General features: G+C 38.0%; 1 protein-coding gene across 2 annotated transcripts in view; it reads right to left on the bottom strand.

Moving 5' to 3' along the window:
• Positions 1 to 39: 39 nt before the first annotated feature.
• Positions 40 to 19,666, bottom strand: part of LOC117488438 (unconventional myosin-VIIa-like) — a 28,199-nt gene continuing 8,572 nt past the window's right edge. Inside the window, exons 18-50 of one of the 2 annotated variants that reach the window (XM_034137325.1) lie at positions 18,396 to 18,554; positions 18,117 to 18,209; positions 17,761 to 17,855; positions 17,112 to 17,196; positions 16,876 to 16,977; positions 15,984 to 16,100; positions 15,663 to 15,872; positions 15,320 to 15,568; positions 14,569 to 14,727; positions 14,088 to 14,156; positions 13,874 to 13,998; positions 13,290 to 13,416; positions 12,575 to 12,694; positions 12,243 to 12,416; positions 11,171 to 11,398; positions 10,858 to 11,025; positions 10,577 to 10,694; positions 10,050 to 10,176; positions 9,765 to 9,931; positions 9,466 to 9,647; positions 8,454 to 8,560; positions 8,215 to 8,357; positions 6,989 to 7,142; positions 6,734 to 6,889; positions 5,899 to 6,004; positions 5,570 to 5,683; positions 4,586 to 4,673; positions 4,402 to 4,508; positions 3,939 to 4,124; positions 2,128 to 2,244; positions 1,953 to 2,036; positions 1,052 to 1,171; positions 40 to 928 (exon numbers count right to left, since the gene is read on the bottom strand). In XM_034137325.1, the coding sequence (XP_033993216.1) occupies positions 836 to 928; positions 1,052 to 1,171; positions 1,953 to 2,036; positions 2,128 to 2,244; positions 3,939 to 4,124; positions 4,402 to 4,508; positions 4,586 to 4,673; positions 5,570 to 5,683; positions 5,899 to 6,004; positions 6,734 to 6,889; positions 6,989 to 7,142; positions 8,215 to 8,357; positions 8,454 to 8,560; positions 9,466 to 9,647; positions 9,765 to 9,931; positions 10,050 to 10,176; positions 10,577 to 10,694; positions 10,858 to 11,025; positions 11,171 to 11,398; positions 12,243 to 12,416; positions 12,575 to 12,694; positions 13,290 to 13,416; positions 13,874 to 13,998; positions 14,088 to 14,156; positions 14,569 to 14,727; positions 15,320 to 15,568; positions 15,663 to 15,872; positions 15,984 to 16,100; positions 16,876 to 16,977; positions 17,112 to 17,196; positions 17,761 to 17,855; positions 18,117 to 18,209; positions 18,396 to 18,554 (4,449 nt within the window). In that variant the 3' untranslated portion in view covers positions 40 to 835. The remainder of the gene's footprint in view (positions 929 to 1,051; positions 1,172 to 1,952; positions 2,037 to 2,127; positions 2,245 to 3,938; positions 4,125 to 4,401; positions 4,509 to 4,585; positions 4,674 to 5,569; positions 5,684 to 5,898; positions 6,005 to 6,733; positions 6,890 to 6,988; positions 7,143 to 8,214; positions 8,358 to 8,453; positions 8,561 to 9,465; positions 9,648 to 9,764; positions 9,932 to 10,049; positions 10,177 to 10,576; positions 10,695 to 10,857; positions 11,026 to 11,170; positions 11,399 to 12,242; positions 12,417 to 12,574; positions 12,695 to 13,289; positions 13,417 to 13,873; positions 13,999 to 14,087; positions 14,157 to 14,568; positions 14,728 to 15,319; positions 15,569 to 15,662; positions 15,873 to 15,983; positions 16,101 to 16,875; positions 16,978 to 17,111; positions 17,197 to 17,760; positions 17,856 to 18,116; positions 18,210 to 18,395; positions 18,555 to 19,666) is intronic. The other variant, XM_034137326.1, reaches the window with a different exon arrangement.

The raw sequence follows: 19,666 nt of genomic DNA, 5'->3' as shown, positions 1-19,666 counted from the left end.
TGAATCTGCTCAATCAACAAAGAAAAACAAAGAAAATACCCATTTTAACTTTTTATTCCTCCATTCAAGTGCAAAGTACATTTCACATGAAACCTTCTACAGACTGTGAGTGTCTTACATTAGTCCTGGACATGTCTACATAGACATCCACTCGAAGTCAAGGAGTTTTCTAAAGAATGTGCTGACATGGGGGTTTATAACGCCACGCTTCTTCTTGGCTTTCGAGGCCTTCTCAGGGTTAATGCCCAGGAAGCACCTGAAAACAATAAGCCAAGACAACAACTTTCAATTTTACATAGATGTATATGTTGCATCGTTTATTTTAAGGCACATGCAGTGGTGCCCCTTTCAATTTAAGTCAAACCTGCACCTTTTTTCTAAGAAAAAGTAGGACCTCAACATTGTGAGGAGAAAGTGCTAAACACAAAACTACCATGCCATCCTAACAATAACATAATTTAACTTAAATAGCTAACATAGTTTAAATTGAGTGTAAAGTATTTATTAAAAGTTCACCAAGCTAGAGGGAAAATGCACTGTGGGATTAGTGACTTTATTAGAAACCAGTATTAGTGAAATCAGAGGTAATTCAGTACCATTAAATATCAAATTATGGCAAAACAAGGGCTTAATCTACTGGCAAACTGGAGGAGCACGAAAAAGTATTTGCTTCTCTGTAACTGCAAACTTTATTGATAAATCACTGTGCAATGTCTTAGGATAAATGACTAAATGTAGGCATCACAGGTCAATACCAGTAAATTAACATGAACCCTATTTCTGGTTGTATTTAATTGTATTGATCAAGAATGCACATGAGGCTTTTCTTTTGCCCTCAAGAGAAAATGTTGTGTTTGGGTCGTAAGGCCGTCCTTTGCCTCTCATACATGGTGATGTACGACCTGAGAAGGTCCTCCATTGTGTTGGCCTAAAAAAACAGGAAAAAGGTCAGAAAACTTTGATTGAAAAATGGTTTCTCATGATAATATAATAATGTGATGATTGCCGTATATAGACATTGCAAAATGACATTAAAAAGGCAGTTGCTCACCTGTGTGGTTTCACAGACGAAGACGACGGCCCTCAACAGCGTGCCGATGGACATCTCGAAGTAGTTCCCCTCGCTTTGGAACTCTTTGATGCGGCTGAACGGATGCATGACCAGCACCTCCTGAAGGGGATTGACATTAACATGTGATAGTTTAAGTACATCTTCGAGAAACATTTGGCTAGTATTTCCATTTGATGCTACTTTATACTGACATTCAACTTCAAAATATTGATCAAAAGATATGTTTTGGGCCAGAGAGTGCCTTTATTTGAGATGCAGAGTTGAAAGGGGGAGATAGAGGGGATGAGATTGTTCGGTGGGCTCGAGAGTCGAACCCACTTACTTGGCAGCGGACACTGCATGAGAGCTCTAACCACTCATCTATCCGGCGGCCCTTTTTACATTTTTTTTGTTGCCATTTTAGTTATTTTGCAGGTTGATATTTCTGTTACATAAATGTAAATCGCTAATGAATTATGACATGCTATTATGAATCAAGATACCTGGGAGTATAACAAGTAATTAAAAGCATCTCCACCATTTGCAAAATTAAAATAGTTTCCATAAATGGATCATTAAACCAGTCATACAATATATATTATTCAAAAAATGACCACCATAAGTACTTTTATTGTTGGTACTTTGAGGATGTTTTGATGCTACTATACTTTCGTACTTTTACTTAAGTAACATTTTAAATGCCAGACTTACTTGTATTCAAGTATTCCACATTACTTTTACTTAAGAAAAAGATCTCGGTACTTCTTCTACATCACGTTTGTGACCAATAAAGACCAAACAGTTAGCTAGAAATGTCAAAACTCACATAAAAAGTGACAGTGCAATCAAACATGAAAAGGAAAGGAAACACATATGTATTAATAAGCATCATTAGGCTTACCTTTGTTTGTGGGTCTATTAAGCTGATACCAATCTTGCTGATGGCGATCAAAACTATATTTGGGTAGCTTGATTCACATGTTTGCTGCGAAGTCAAAGGAAATCATAATATGTCAAAACACTGTTCCACAAATTGCTGAATGCTGATTTCATGACAATCTATCCTGGTGACTCACTTTCACTTCGAAGAAGGCACAGCCGAATGTTGGCCAGCTGCAAATGGCTTTCAGAAACTCGATCTTAGCCTCCTGCACCGTGATGCCGCTCTGCTTGCTGTAGGCCTGGATTATGTGCTGCAAATACAGGTTACATTAGGTTAGGATAGAATATTTATTATTTATGATGTGAAACAATGTCTTTAGCTCCAACAAAATGAACAGGAATTACACAAAAAGACAAAAGGAATTAGTAAAATTCAGCTTAGTATTATGTGTTTATCTAACTGCACTTAGAAGAAGATACTTTTTTGGTGGCAGTCTATAGCGACTTCCCTGAGCGGAGCGATCCAAATTGTGGGATACAATTTTCTTGTTATATCAAGAGCTTTCCTTTTGGTTTCCATTGCATGCCTGTCACAAAGGAGCATATTTGGTTTCACTATTATGTTACTGTCCAAGTTTACCACTCTTGACAGTTTCTCTGTAGAAAAATGTTTTACTGATAAGGTGTAATCTCTGCATAGCTTTTTTTCCTAAGAAAAAACATGATCTGGTCTCCATGAAAAGTGAAGTATTGATATTTATTTATTCCTTGCCATTTAAAACAGCTCCCCATTTCAACAGTGTTCCCTCAGATGGATGGGGTTGTAATGTCTGGAATGTAATGTTAACTTGATGTGACAACATGACGGACACCAGTTCTAGGGGGGACGATACATGTCAGGCTGGCACCAAATCTATATTAAGTCTATAATGTGATATGAGACTAGAGATCTTTTAAGATTTCCTGATATGTAATATTGCAAAAGTGTATTTTCCTGGTTTTAACGGCAGTATTACATTTGATAGATATTGTTTTGTGAACTTTTCGAGGTTGTTCCATACTTAGCTGTTAAATCCACATAACAAGGGATTATTTATCAAATGTCACTTTGAAAATATTTGGCGAAAGCACCAATAGTCAACCCCTAAAATATCCTTGCAACGTGGATATTGAGGTATTCATACATATCTGAAAGATCGGGATATTTTCTTTTCTTTATATGGCCCATGCCCTGGTTAAATGTAGTGTCCTCGTCACTAATACAAGGATAAGCTAGAACAGGGGTGTCCAAACTACGGCCCAGGGGCCAAATGCGGCCCGCAGGCCATTTTGAATCGGCCCTCAGCAAATTAAAAAAAGTACAATGAAATACGGCCCACAAATGAACATTTTGCTTGTCTTATTGTACTTCTTAAATATATATGTAAACATATATTACCTAGTATTCATGTGTTAATAAACCCACTTTCCAAATAAATTCTAAAGTAGAAAACATTCTAACAAATCTTAGTTGATAAAAAAAAGCCTAATAACTTATTTGCATAACACGCTTGAAATAAACCCTTCCTATTTCCTCTTATAATAATCAATCTGAGGCTCCTGTTTTAAGGAATGAGCTGCAAACACAATAAATGAAACCATCTGGAGAGCTAGCATATTCAAGTATCAAGCATCATTTACCTACAATTGATTGATTTTGCTAATTTATAACTTAACTTATGAGGCAATATACCTCACTTCCATATTTTTCTGCATGTGGCCCTCAGTGAAAAAGGTTTGGACACCCCTGAGCTAGAATCTGAATTCTGGACACTACATTTATTGGTAAACAGTGAAAATAATGAATGGGCAAATAATAAAGAGCAAAAACTCAATGGATATGGATTGCTGGACACAGTCATGTAAAATCCACTTCTCTCATGGTATATCTCCAAAACATCTTTTTTAGATGAGGTATTAATGCGTCTTAAGTGTCCGCCCTGCCTCTGTTCATTATTTGGGTTACCTTCTTCCATTCCTCAGGAGACATGAGATTGATCTGGTCCGCAGGAACCAGCTCCCTCAGCATTCTGGGGATCATGACAAACTGCGACCGGTCTGAATCCACTTCGGCTCTGAAGAGCAGGCCGCCGATGTTAGTCATCTCCTCTTTGGTGCAGTTGTGGTATCCACGAAGGTACCTCGGCAGCTCCTATATGGAGGTTAATAAAAAGGTAATGTGACCTGGCAACTCTGAGAGGAAGAGTCAGCACAAGAAGAGCTACATATTGATATCAGGATAGCAGACATATTACTGTTGAGGACTGAAAACCTTGAGAGCTAATAACAGAATTTCTGCTATTTGAGTATCTATCTTCATGGTTGAATGTGCTTATTGTAAGACACTTTGGATAAAAGAGTGAGCTAAATGATCTGTAATGTAATGATATGTAATTTATTGTAATGTAATGAGTATTTTGGTTGGATACCTGTGGGTAATGGAACATGAGGTCTGCCACCAGGTCTTTCCCCGGGCTCACGTTGAACCACAGCTTCCTCTTGAAGATCACCAGGTAGGGCATGCTGGCTTGGTTTACTGGAACACAAGACCCCAATTATAAATAAGCAGAATGAGTGACTGTAAAACCTGAAGGTGTCGGTATGAAGTGTTACCTTCTTTCACTCTTTTTCCTTTCTTAGAAGGCTCTGCAGTCTGTCTTAAGCTGTCAAATAAGTATTTCTGGTCCTGCAGGTTGACCATCTAAGATTTAAAAACAGAATAGGATAAGTATGTTAAATAGGGAAGAAACAACGTCAGTATTTAAGAAGAGGATTTTGCATTCAACAGAGATTAAAATGTATCATTATCACAACATTTGAACATCAACATGTATTATATATGAATGCAGACCAAACAACAAATGTCCATGACTTTATAGAAATGAATAGAGTGCTGCAGGAATGAGTCCTAAAACACAGAAATTAGTTAGCATTTAACAAGTTCCTGTTCCCTTTTAGTTCATGTTTTTTTTATATGTTTTTAGTGAGATGCCTGAAATAAGTTTTTTTTTTTTACAAAAAGCTTAAGAGATATCTGCTCACGTTACGTTCGTTAATTGTTCATTTTGAAGCTTTTACGTCATCTTAAAACTGGCGGTTTGTAACAAATGACATCATGTCATCATTAAGAAATAAAAATACATCCTCCAACAAAATCCTGAATTTGAAGTGATTACAGGGATTACATTTAAAAAAAAGTATTAAATCAAATTTCTTTAATGAATGTAAATCGCCAATGTGCCATGATTGTGGAAAGTGGAGTAGCAAATTGTTTACAACAGCAATGAAAAGGTTGTTTTTGAAAGCCTCACTGCCAACAACTAGGAACTGAAGCAGGACATGTTGTGATTTTTAGAAAATGATTGCATGAGAACTAAAACAACCCTACGTGGCCAACACTGAAAAGTTGCTCTACAAATTGGGCTATGCTAATAATATCAGTATAGCCCAATTTGTGTAGCAATATTGACAATAAATAAGCATTCAAAAAAAGAAAGAAATTAAAGCTTCTCGGCACTAAATGAGTCTTTGAACTTTTTGAAACAGCCCTACTTAAAAATCATGAATCTTAAACAAACTAGTACGACCCAACCTCACCTTGTTTGTAGTCTTCAGGCTCAGGCCGTATCCGTCGGCTGAGGTCAGTTTGAGCTGATAGGCGATGCTACGGCACAGGTCTTCAATTGTTGTCGTCGACTGCACCTCAAATATCTGCAAACATTATGAAAGTGAGTTTAGAAACGTTAGCTGATAACCAAAATGGGCTGTGTCGTGTATATTTAAATGTATCTGGAAGTCATTTTTAAACCTAATTTCGACATGAACAAGGGATACCGATGGTCATGGAATCCACAAACTGACAGAAATAAAGGAATGTTTAAGCTTTCCTCCATTAATCTGATTTATATCATGAACATGTGTCTTACATCACTGGTTTCATTTGGGAAGTGGATTTTATGGAAGATCTGGGTGCTGTTCTGTTGGATGGCTTCCACTTCTACATGATGGGGAGGAAGGTTCCTGGGCTCCTTACTAAGAGCAGAAGTCATTAGGTTAATATGTTGTTCACTCACAAATATACATAGCAAGAATGAAACATAGCTTAATTATATTGCATTTACTATAAAACCATTGTTCTGTTACAGAACCTGCTTGAGTAGTAACTAGCTTAGAAATATTACAGTTATTCTGTTGCTTTGTATATTGTTGCCGTGCAGAAATGATGTCCCTTGTTTCTGTAGTTAAGTAAATTGATAAACTTTGTATAGGATGTCTCTCTCTTGTTTCGTGTCATTTTATTTTCATTTCATGCAACAGCGTTACTTATTTAATACAAAATACATGTCATTGAAATTCACTAAAGGAAAAAGACACGTAACAAAATGACTGTTAATATTGAAAAACTTGCTTACAAATAAATAATTTTCTGTAAAATTTGAATTTGTAGAATATAACATTCAGTTTGTTGTTTTGCATCTTTTTTTGCTGTGCAATAAGTGCCTTCTTTTTTCTCAGAGATTATATTCTGGGCCACCGGTGCCTTTATTGTAGAGATAGAGTTGAAAGGGGTAAAAAGGAGTAAATGGTCCCAGGTGGGATTCAAACCCCAGTCCTTTACAGCTGCACCCCAGCACACGGGCAAGCAGCTGTGCTTCTATACGGTGGCCCAAATGCCTTATTTCCGCAGCACAGTACATTAATAAACTACCAAGCACTTTATACAGCACATCTCCATCATCTTGTTTCTCATGTCTGTCTGACCTGCGCATCCCGTTCAGCCTCTGCAGGCAGTCCGGAGCCAGCTGTTCTCTGCACCGCGACTCCAGGAAGCGCTGAGTGTATCCCAATAAATTCCTATTGGGCGTGAACAGGCCTGAACACAGCCACATGAGCTGCCACCCACGCTCCATACTCAGCCTGAGAGTGAGGGAGAGAAAAAGGAAAAGGGATTGGATATGTTGGCTCTGGATCGTGTGTGAATGCTTTATCACACAGAAGAACACACTGAGGCAGCACCTGTTGTTGTTGTTGGTCATCTGTCTCATGATCTGGCAGTAGATCTCGTCCTGCAGAGCCTCGTACTGCGTGGCTGGACCGAAGATCTGGTCCGTCAGCTCCATGGGGCTGCGGGCATGTTTGATGGGGTAGTCGCCCATGTACTTCAGGATAGGTGCCGGCATATGTTAAGGATTCACACGGACTATAAAGAAACTAAACTAAACTAGGGTCTGTATCACCAAACAATCCTTGTGTTCTAAACAGAGGGGACTTTCAAAAACGTGTTTTTTCAAGAATGGCTTTTATATAATTTGTTTTATTACTTTCCATTAGTTTTGCTGTCTTTGTTTTAAAATATGTTAAGCTGGTGTTTTTAGGTTTCTTTTATTTTCTGTTTGTAAAAGTTTCAGTTTTTATAAAAAAAACACTTTGTAATTTAGTTTAAAAGCTGCTATCTAAATAAAGTTTATTATTATAATATATATTTTCTTAAAAAGTTACAGATTACCCACAGTTAATTGTGTGAAACGAACAATACAAATAATGGTAAAGAAATGTGTTGACACCCATATCTATAATGCATTAGAAAAATAGTTCTTACGCGTTATCATCTGCTAATAGCACTGCATAATTACAGGTATAAGCACTCGTAAATATTCATAATGCTTTATAACAATAAAATGCCTTTTTGGGGGTTAGTGAAATATAAATGTCCATAATTCAGTTGTTCTTCATAATTAGGTTGTGTTAGACTACACAATTCATGTTGGGACCTGTTAATAAATAAATACATTTACATTTGGTTCAGAATTGTTGTGGCATAGACTTAATTATATATTTGTTCCCTTGCAAAAAACAAATGTCAGTCAGTGAACAGCAATTATGAAGTATTATGATACTTGACCATTTAAGTCCTTGTAAAATGCTTTATATTCATTATTTCATATATATTTATTTGTTATTATAATGCATTTTGACTATGTACTAGTGCTTGTATCTATAATTAAAACCATAAGAAGATCATAACTCATTACTAGGATGATTATAAGGCATTTACCAAAATAACATTATTATTATTAGACATTTTAATTTATAGCCATTTTTCTCCATCAAAAACTCATGTTACTAGAGAACAAATTACATTTTGGAACATCTCCTGAACCAGGTTTCACGCAGTAAAGCATTTAAACATTCTCTACTGTCACACACGTTACTTGCCCTCATGTCCATCACTTAAAGGATATCAGTGTAGGCGTTGCAGGCCAGGCTGCTGAGGTCAGAGTCCCCCACCAGGTGCTTCATCAGCGGCTGTTTGAGGGGCTCCCTGGAACAAGCCCACAGCTTCTCCCTGACGGCCCCTTTAGACGCACCCAGCCGCACCGCAGGCCTGCGACAGGGAGGACACAGTGTGAGCACATCAGGGGGAAAGAAATACAGTTTTTTAAGTTGTGATGATGATATATAAAGAGACTAATATCGATACCTGAAGTTGTCAATCGCAAACTCTTTTAAGGAAACAGGAGCCACGGTCACTTCCCTCTCAGGGGCGTTTTTTGCTGCTGTCTTATGCTGGCCTGGAGTGAGAAGTTCCTGAGGGGCCAGACGCAGTTCATCAGTTACACCACAAGAGGGGACTCATGTGAACCGTCAGGGATATACTACTGCATCCATTTGGCTGAAAACTCACTATGCAATATATTTAACCTAATGACTGCTGATGCAGACTGCAAATAGTGTTATTGCATAAATACTAATACTTAATACAAATGTTAGTGGAGACTGGGGCTACTTGGCATACAAGGTCAATTTAAGAACCAGAGGCACGAATAAAAAAAGAAAGTCTGCCCATTTTCAAAACTGCAACACTTTTGAGTGATTAATCACTAGTAGTTAATTGTACTAATTGCTATCCATGATAACAGTATTTACCTAGCAATGGAAATGTTTTAAATATTTCATAAATGATATCAACATGTTAAAAGGATGTTAGCCAGCTTCTATCGCTGCTCACAGACTTTCACATCTTATTTAAACATGTAGCCGTTTTCACATTTTTTACATCTGAATATCTCCAACACTTTTATAATACGCATACTCCATAGAAATGTGTTACTTGCAATACGATTTACTCAAATTTTTCCCTTACCTAAAAAATGTGTGACATTTTTGACATAGCAGATGAGCCAAGGATAAAAAAAAGATAATATTTTGATGTTCACTTTTTGTTTCTGTAAGCTTCAAAAGATCAGAAGATAGCTTTGAGCCAAGCAACCACAGTCTCCATGTTGTATTTATAGGCTATATTAATATAACGGTCACATGAACATATGAACTACCTAACATATTTCTTTATTCTGATTTCACCCTGTTTACATTCACTCTCTTTTGATGTCCCTTTTGAATAGACGTTCTGTTTAGGGTTAATTCTGCTGAAATGTATTAGCCATGCAATAGAAAAATAACTAAAAAGTATAAAAAGGTGAAGGGAACTCTACCAGCATTTCGTCAGTGGGCTTGTCTAGAGTGGGCAGGAACATCACTCTGTCCCTGTAGACCGCTCCGCTGGCGTCCGTCCGCTGGTTGGTCGCTTTGAACCAGTTCCTTTCGGGTGAATCTTTTTCGTCTTCCTCTGCCAGCAGCAGGTCTCCTCGTTTACAAACCAGGAACATGGGGTCATCTGTAGAACATGCGATAAAAAAGAAGCATGTAATGTTTCTGTGTTGGATAAAATAGACTACTATGTCAATTTGTGTTTGATCTTACTATCGTATAAGATACATGCCTAGACTCTTACCTGGTTTGTTAACATCCTGCCTAACCAGGGCATACACAGAGCGCTGCTTCAGCCCCACCAGGTGTTTCTCGATGAGTGCGGTCATTTCTGCGCATTCCCCAGACTTCAGGACGAACTCTCCTCTGATTGTGGCCAAACTCACTGACCGAGTATTTAAATGGCTTTCACTGAAATTATATAACAAGTTAAATTACTTTGATACTTTTTCAATGTTTCAATTCAATTGGTGTGCAAGGGAGTACATAAAACCAAAGGATGTATGCAGAACCAAAAAGTTGTCCATACCTGATAATGTGCACTTCCTTTACCTCGAGGTAAGGAAGCTCAAGGAGTCTTTTGTCGCTTCCGTCCATGAAGAAGATGCCGCTCCAGTTTACAGCCACAACAAACCTGCTTTTAGGCAAAGGAGGCCCTGTGGACGGATGGGGGAATACAAATGGTGGGCATGCACAATGAGTAATTTACTGGGATATAGGCGAGATTATTTCACTAATCAGGCACATTAAATGGTCACCACCTTTCGGAATAAACTCAGTTGCAGTATCAAAAAATGATTTACCTTTTTTTTTACCTTGATTCTTGTTTTAAATAAACAAATCCAAAGCATTAAGATGGTTTGGAATTATATCAAGAATGTTAAAAGTATATAAAAATACAGTCTAGTAGGGTCGCAACTAATCATTTATTTCAATACTGTATGTCAGTTTTTTTAAATGTATGATATAGTGAATGTGTTAACTCCTGAGATGATTAATTGTTTAAGGGATTTTTTTATCTACAGAAATTCATTGACGGTCTGTATGTTGACTGACCTGACATCATTATAACTTCAAAGAACTTGGAGAAGTGCAGGGGCCATGCACGTTGGGCGTTCTTGACCAGATCTCCTTTTACGATGTCTGTTTTCAGCTTCCCCTTGGCATAAGGATCCTGTGTGATCAGTATGAATAAGAATGAACAGTTACCTGGCTCGTCTCATAGATAATACAAAAAAAGCTATCATTTAGAAAAGTGCACATGCAGATTTGTATCAGGCTCTAGTCCTGTTTATTATATAACTGTAGCTCCATTTGTGTGACTGTGTGCACATTACCTGCAGGATGACTGTGCTGATGAGTTGGATCCACTTTGACATAGATTTGCTCTCAATGAGTGTGGTTGCGATGCATTCCCCAACCACCTCTTGGACATTTTCTCTGCTGTATGCAGAGCCAAACTTGATGTAATAGTGCTGTGCGGCCATCTGGACGTATTCATCCTCCTGAAAGATGCACACACATTTGTATTAGTTATTTTTATACAAAATGTTGTCAACACCAACTTGAGCTTCTTTAAGCTTCACATCAGGAGTCAAGTTATGATCAGAATCTTAAAGTAAACAAAGTCCTCTGGGTCCCGAGCCTCACCTTATCACTCATGTAATCTCCTATCTTGATTCCCTTGATAACTTGTCTGTAGATCAGATCCGAGCTGACCGGGTCTGTTGAGCAGTCATGCCAGGGTGTGAACAGTTCCTTCCGGATGGACAGCATCCAGAGGGCGTCCTTCTCTGGCTTGCCCTGCCTCCTCATCTCCTGCTCGCACTGGGAAACTGCGTCAAACACGTGATTCCCACAGCTGCCCAGAGACCACATCTGGAGACGAAGAATATCAAAAAGGTTTTCAACTTATCGTACACCATATGGACATGACCTCAATCATTTAAAAATTGTTTAAATTATTGTATGATCATGGACATGACAGCGACGATTTTCACCTTATCGACTTATCCTACAATATAACCTCGATTATTTTCATGTCATCCAAATACCAGACAATACCGACATGAACATTTTTACGTTACGTTTTTATGACCTTGTTTTTTTTAAGCTAGCCAATTATCGGGGTAAATGCGAACATGACGGTGCTCATTTTACCGATATCAACTTCTCGTAGTAAATACAGACATGACCTTGATCCCTTTTACGCAATTGACTTTATGTCGAAAATATGACCCTAACCAGTTTTGCGAGAGTTATCGTGCAACATATGGACATAAGCTCAATCGTTTTTAGTGACCTAAGAAAATGACCAGTTGTGTTTACATGCATGTTTGTTTACTTGTCACAAACATTATAGGCAACATGATGCCAAAATGAACATTATGGTACGCCCTACTATTACACTGTAAGTCTATGGCATTGTACGGACATTGCTCATATTTGTAATTTTTTTTAATTACTTTTATTAGTTAAGAGGATTTCTTTCACATTCCAATCCCAATGTTTATATATTCATACAAATACAAGTTCAATTGCTCTTTGAAGGGGGTGCACTTGCAATATTATGCTCTTATTTGATCAATACATTAACGGCATAAAAGGTCCATTTGGAATTATGTCTGGGACAATATATGCTACACCAAAATCATTTACCATGACAGGCCCAGGAAGGTCAGAGTGGATATGACGATACATGAGACAACGAAGTAAAGCCCACCTTTTCAAAGAGAGTGATGTACAGGGAGAATCCGTATGTGTCCCGGAGATCAATCTTGTTGGCCACAGCTTGACAGACCTCTGCAGAGGTGGAGATGGAGTCCAGCTGAAGACTGACGGTGCTGTCGTCCAGCAGAGTCACAGACACCTCAATGGGCTCCTTGGACTTCGCAGCCTGTCAGTAAGGAGAAGAATCATGATAATAGATATAGGTTCAAATAATTCAGTACTGCAAAGCTGATTGATGTGAGGTATGCTGCTCAAAAAGTATTTGATTTACAAAAATATACCGCAGAACAACAAGAAGACACAAAGGTGATTCAGTGTTTCTACCTGTTGCTCTATCACACAGGGCAACTCTTTTCTCTCTCCGTTGGCTATGATACGCTGCAGGCGCTTAGCACAGTATTCTTTGTAGTCATTTGGCCCTCTGAGGATGAAACTCTCCAAATACTGTGGAACAGAGAAGAAGAGAACAGATTTATATCAAAAATGTAATAAAATGAATAAGAGATTGTGGGTTTCTTGGATATTGGAAATGCTGTAAAATGTAACTAGGAGTAGAAAAAAAAAAACCTGTAATGATCACAGAAATTATGTCAACTTTTAAAAGGAAGCTTGATTAAAAATAAATGTTTACCTATTATATCGGATATAATAACATTTATTTAGATGGTAGAAATGGAAATAAAATATTCAACCTTGACCGTAACCAAGGACATTTGACCATTGTGTTAAATGTGTTCAGGTTGTAGAAGACAACGAGGATAACCCACGAGTAAAGGTGTTCACTTTCAGTAATGAACTCTTTATCTGTATTTTACAATGTTAATCAAGTGCTTTGATCTTATCTTATCTCAATACTTTGCCCGTATCAACATAGCGGGCGGGCCTGAAATTCTAGGAATTGTATCTGTTATTGTTTTTCATCCTTTAACACATATTGGTGATAAAAGCAGAGAGGAGGAATATGCTTTAAAACAAGAGGCATGACAACACACAAAATAAACAGGAAGCTGCGATAATGAATGACTTTCTGCTGACTGACCTTTATGAAGAGCTCTGATGGGGGGAAGATACCAAGGCAGACGGAAAGAAGGGTCCAGCCATGCATACGGCTCTTCCTGTTCCTGTTGTTCACCAGCTGCTTACAGATCTGGCAGTAAATCTCATCCCTACTCAGACAGAGCAACATCCCAATCAGAATCACAATCACAATTCCTTTATGTCCCACAAAGGGGACATTTACGTTGTTACAGCAAAGTACAGCTAGAGACGAAGACACTATTATAGAAAAAGACATTTAAGATACACATTAATAGAATTTAAAAGAAGTACAAATTCAGGTAGATAGGTAAGTAGCAGTATTTATAAAATACAACAAGTGTAGCATGAAGTGTGATGTATAACAGTAGTAAAATCTAATTATTGTTGCACATAGTTACGTAAAGATTCTACGGCTACAGAAAAATAACTGAATAATTATAAGCTTAAAAAACGATGAGTTACTACAAGGATGGTATATGATTATATTGTAAGGCTGCACAATGTATCTACATTATTTAAAGATGTTATATTTGCATATTTATCGTTGTTTTTCCCGTATCAGATGAACAAATATCCAATCTTTACCTGATGTCTCTTCTCGCTAGAGCGTATCCGATGATAATGTTGAGTTTTTCCATGGATGTTAGTGGCCGGTCCAGTGTCGGACCCTCTCCGATCAAAATGTCCTCGTCCTCAGTAAAGTCTTCTGGCTGATAAGGATGACAACAAAAACACAAATTTAGCAAACAATGCACACAACGAGCAGAAGTCATGATGAAGTGATGATGAAAGTGCCGACCTCCTCAGTAATAACAGAAGCTTTTCTGTTTCCACCGCCAAGCTTTTTCTTGTTCTTCCTCAGTATTATCTATGAAAAAACACATGAAGATTAGACTGCAGTGCTTCAACTTGAATTGATCAATCTTTTTTTTGCCTTTATTTGAGAAATAGAATGAAAGGGGGAGACAGAGGGGAGGAAATTGCCTGTAATGTTCATGCTGCTCGGGATTCGAACCGGCTTACTAGGCAGCGGTCACTCTATATGGGCTGCCAGTTTTAAACAGAGCTATTTGGCGCCCCGATCAGTCTTTTTAATAAAACCTAAGAAAATATTGAAAATAATCCATCCCAGTTTCTTAAAGTCCAAGGTGATATCTACTTATATATGATATTAAACAGAGAAAATAAGGAAACCCCCATATCTAAGAGGCCGAAAGGTCAACAAATTGGAGCTCTTAATAACAGATATATAGAAAAAGAACATGTTTGATATGTTTTACCTGGTCCAGTCCAACCAGGCTGCTCAGCCTCCTGCCCTGCTTGTGAGGCAGCACACGTGAGCTGATGGTGCTGGACGCTTGAGAAAAAGCGTCCGCAGACTTTGGTTCAGGTATGTCCTCCATGTAACGCAGTATAACCCACCATACAGTCAGACAAGCCTGGAGGAAAATAATGAGACAAGGATTTAGGAGTAAACTTGGGCAAAAAACAGAAATCTGGACTCAAGAAGACTTACGGGGCGGGGCAAGACAAGACTAAACCAAACAGACTGTCAGAAAGGAGAACCAACAAGGATCTGACAAAGACTCATTAGCTACAGTGTACAGTAGATGTGGCAATGAAAAGCTTAGGTCACAGGCTCCTCCAACAGCGCAACAAATATATATAGGACATAGAACAAATAAAACAGATAAAATAGTGCAAGAGAATGTTTTGAGATGTGCAAGTAAATACAAATAAAATAGAAAGAGTGCAAGAAGAATCTATATACAAGTAAATGGAATTATATATTAGATACATAATTAGCAAGATGCAAACAGATGAATGTTTATGGATGTTCTTTAAAAAGGTCAGGTGTTTAATAGTCTTATGGCCTTTGGAATAAAACTGTCCCTGAGTCTGGTGGTTTTAGACCTGAGTTTGGGAAGACAATCTCACAGCAGGGAAAACACAAAGACAGGAAGTAAAGACAGACAACATTAATCAGGAAACCAAGAGTCAGAACATGACAGTAGGAGATGTGCCCCTCACCAGCACATCGGCCTCGTCGTCGTGGGGCAGAAGAGGCTGCTTGAGTCTCTGGTTGAGGTGTGTGTGACCGTGGTTGCTCTGGAAGTTAAGGATGCTAAACTTGTAGAAGGAAAACTCCTCACTGGCGTCATCAAAATCATCGTCTTCTTCCTCTTCAAGAGACGGGGTGGGGGTTGTTGAGATGGAGGATGGAGTGATGATTATAGAGGGTTCCTCCAAAGACTCTAGCACGACACTCCTCTCCTTCTTCTTATTGGTCAAAATAGAATTAAAACCATTGGTTAAGTCAGTCATTTTATTATATATGATACAAATGTTACATTATCAGATTACGTCAACTCACCTCAATTTCATCTGCTGCTTTCTTTACCTCTGATACCTCTTTCACAGGAGGCGGGGGCATGAGGTCAATAGCTTCCTGCTCTGAATCCTGCTCTACGATTGGCTCAGGCTCCCGAAGTGCTTGCTGCGACTTGGCGATAACGTTCAGTCGCTGCTGAAGCTCCACAGCAATTCGCTGTTGGGCCTCCTTCTGCTGACGTACAATGGAGGCCTGTGACGGGTGGGTTAGAGAGAGGAGAGAGAAAGGTAGGGGTGGAAGGTTTTAGAATACAACACACCACATCTTGACATCTATTATGTTATTTGTATTGTAAGGTCTCACATTGTCCCTCAGCTTTGAAGTTTCTCTTCTGGCCATGGTTCCTCTCGTGTAAGCCTGCAGCAGAATGATGGCCTCTCTCTTCTGCTTATAGACCTTCTTAGCCCGGTAGCCTCGAACCTAGAGGTAATTAGAAATAATTAATAATCTTTCAAAATAATCAATGCATTAATGTATATACTTACTGATAAAATACTAGTGAAGTTAAATTGATTTCCATTTACCCCCCCCAAAAAGCTAAAGATGTGTATAAACTCTGAAGCTCATTTGTGGAATGCATTTTAATAAATTCCCAAATCCTATTTATAAATTTAGATTTAAAAAAAAATAATCTCAGTCTCAGTGCAATCCTGATGCACTGCAATATATTTTAAATATATTTCATTTATCCACTTTAAAATGAACAAAGATGTGTAAAAGTATATAAATCTGAATATTGTATAATATTTTTAAATAACGTTTCTATATAAATAATATACAGTTTATACAGGATATTTAAGTAAATATAAGAATGGGTAGGTGTGTGTGTGTGTGTGTGTGTGTGTGTGTGTGTGTGTGTGTGTGTGTGTGTGTGTGTGTGTGTGTGTGTGTGTGTGTGTGTGTCTTATGATGACTGATCCATTTTCTATGTGTAACAGATCAGTGTTTACTTTGTCAAGTACTAAACTATATTAGTTTTGTGTTATGTTTAAAATAATTGATAGAGACATACATGTAATGTATTTTACATTACTCTAGAAAATTACACATTTTGAGGGTTTTTAGACAATACATCTTCACATTCCTCTGTAAATAAAATATGGTATCTTTCTTTAAAGGTGTAAAGATACTTAATCTTTCAACCTGGGACATTGAAAACTAAATAAAGCTAATCTACAGTTTCCACAGCACATGCCTGGTTCTGTATGGTGAGTGCTGCTTCGCGCTGCCTTTGGAACTGTTGCTGCATCTTCCGACTGCGGATCTTCGACTTTAGACGATCAAAGCCGTGCTGGAGCTGTTCGGAGCAAGAGTGGAAACAAAGGACAAGGTCAGTGGACTGGAAATAAGTTCAAGCTAACGCCAAAGAGAAAGAGAGCATTATAACAGCTGCAAGCTCTGAGTTGTATAAAAGCTTATGAAGCATCGGACCTTTCTTCGCAATTTCTCCTGTCTGTAAGCTCTCCAGTTCTTCTGCAAAACCACAGCTGCCCTCCGCTTCCTCAGGAAACACTTTCTGTAAAAATAAGAAGAAACACACTCCTCAATCACCCACTGTCTCTTAATTACTGTTTTGTGACACCCTATTTGATATTTGACTGATTATTTATGCCCTCAGGCTCAACAACTAAGGCTTGATCCCAACCTTATAACTGAAAAAGCTTTAAAACTTACCCTGTAAACTTTGAAATTAATCTTTCATATTCATAAATATATTAATTCATATTAGTTTGTAAATATACACCCTTACTGTACATATTTATATTAAGTAGATTCAGTTTGCTTCTAAATCCGGATATCTAAGGCCATTTACTCAGTGTTTTATTTCATTCTTACTTAAACTTTAATTTATTGAATTCATAATTATTTTTATCCTTAGGAGATGTGCTTTTATTTGTCCTATCCTGTGTTTCTTTATCATTGATGTTACTGCTTTGACTCCTGTATACGTAAAAAGGTTAATCTTATCTTATCTTATATGGCAGCATGTATATCAATACTACATAAACATTATCTGTAGCTGCAGTATAGGACACATCTTTTGGGGATTTCCTCTTTGTACTTTTCTTAGAAGCTGCACCTGTCTTTGTGTCCCATCATGACCCTCTGGATCACCAGAGCTATTTTGCTGAGTTTCTCTTCCCTGAGGCGTTCCAGGATGGCGTCATGGGCATCCTAAAATGAAGTGGATAAATTGCAATCAGATGCGATAAGGTTCCAAGATATTCAATTTATTTTTTAAAGAAACTAAATTATAAATTATAAATTATATACAGCATACAATACAGTACTTCCCGTAGAAATGACTATACATGCTAGTTCATAACACTGATACTACTTCACCAGTTAACTGTTAATCTGCAGTGATGTTCTACTGTGCTGAAACGATTTAGAAAGCTGTGGAACAACATGGTTTGAATGAAACGTTTTTTTCACCCTCAGGAAGATCTTGGTCCTTCCTATTTTCCACTCGTCCTCTCCTTGAATCTCCGTCTTGCAGATGGCTTCACAACAGGCAGCAGCTGTCTCCTGGTGAGAAAGAAAAATGCTGAAAAGAGGCTAAAAACAGCCCAAATCTCTCTGGGGGGGAGAAGACAACCATCTCATAAGGACATGTTAGCAGTTACAGTTAAGATTCAACGAATAAGACTTATGACAATTTATTAAATCAACTTTGTAACATATGATCGTCAACAACACTACATCACAACGTACAGTTTTTGGGTCACAGACGGTCGTCTTCAGCAGCACCCTGTAGCGCTTCAGGAAGTCCACAAAGGTGTGGCGAATTGGGAATCCCAGTTTCCGGATGCGGATGGTGTCCAACATGCCGGAGTATCTCAGCTGACGCATACACAGCTCTCTGTCAAACGTCTAAAAGGAGAGCACATTAAAGCATTATGTGAATATTATTTCTATGTGGGTCTGAGTTGCATTTATTCTTGCCTTTACCATCACAGCAACAGAAACATTACTTGTCCATTCTAACATGCTGATTTTAAGCAGGGATAATGGTTACCATGTTCACCATCTTAGTGTGAGAATACTATCATTTCTTTCTTCATTTTTATGTTATATGTAATAAACCGTTAACTGCAAAATTACAAAAAATGACCAGATTAAGACCAAAAGGGCTCATCAAAGTTAATACAATTCATCTTGGGGGAACATTAATGTGAGTACCGACTGTCCTCAACTGAAGAAGTTCTTAGTCCACTAACACTCATATGATTTTGATGACCAATCAATTTCTCCAGAGAGAATCATGCCAAAGCACCACTTTAAACATGAACATGAAAATGTTATTAAAAAATAACTATTTGACAAAAAAGTAAATGGCCAGGACCGAAACAACTAGACCTACATATTGCATGGCAATCTATCCAATAGTTGGTGTGATAGTTCACTCAAAATGACGTGGTGGCTTTAGAAAAAAAAGTCAGAGGTTGGCCAAAGTCATTAGGATTCATCATCTGGGAACCAGGAATATCTGTACAAAACGTTGTGTTCTCTATCATGTGGATGTTAAGATATTTTACAGGATAAGTTCAAACTTTGTGGCACAAAAAGAAAACTCAGGGGATGGCCAAAGTAGTAGGGAGATCATCCTCTGGGGATCATGAATCTCTGTACAAAATGTCATGTCAATCCGTCCAGTAGTTGTTGATAATACATTCAGGACGAAGGTTGTGGACCTGCTCTTCTATAGCTTGCCCTAACATGGCCAGAAAAATAACGGTGAGGGAAGATAGATGATATTAATTTAAAAGGGATTGGGAAAGCTTCCCAGTTACTACTGTACAATAGCAGGTTATATATCAAAATGTTCTAAATTGCTTTATGGCACCAAGCAGGAAGAGGCCATTGTTTATCCAGTAAAAGGGCAGATGGTAGGGGTGCATGGGTAGAGTAGCTGAAAGGTAGATTGGAAAATTAATCTTATCCCCTTCAATAAAGGTAGACTCCCAGGATACAGGATTTAGTGA

This window comes from Trematomus bernacchii, unplaced genomic scaffold, assembly GCF_902827165.1.
Source record: "Trematomus bernacchii unplaced genomic scaffold, fTreBer1.1, whole genome shotgun sequence".
NCBI classification, from domain to species: domain Eukaryota; kingdom Metazoa; phylum Chordata; class Actinopteri; order Perciformes; family Nototheniidae; genus Trematomus; species Trematomus bernacchii.
Note: the sequence above shows the minus strand (reverse complement) of the source record. Positions and strands in the feature narration are given on the sequence as shown.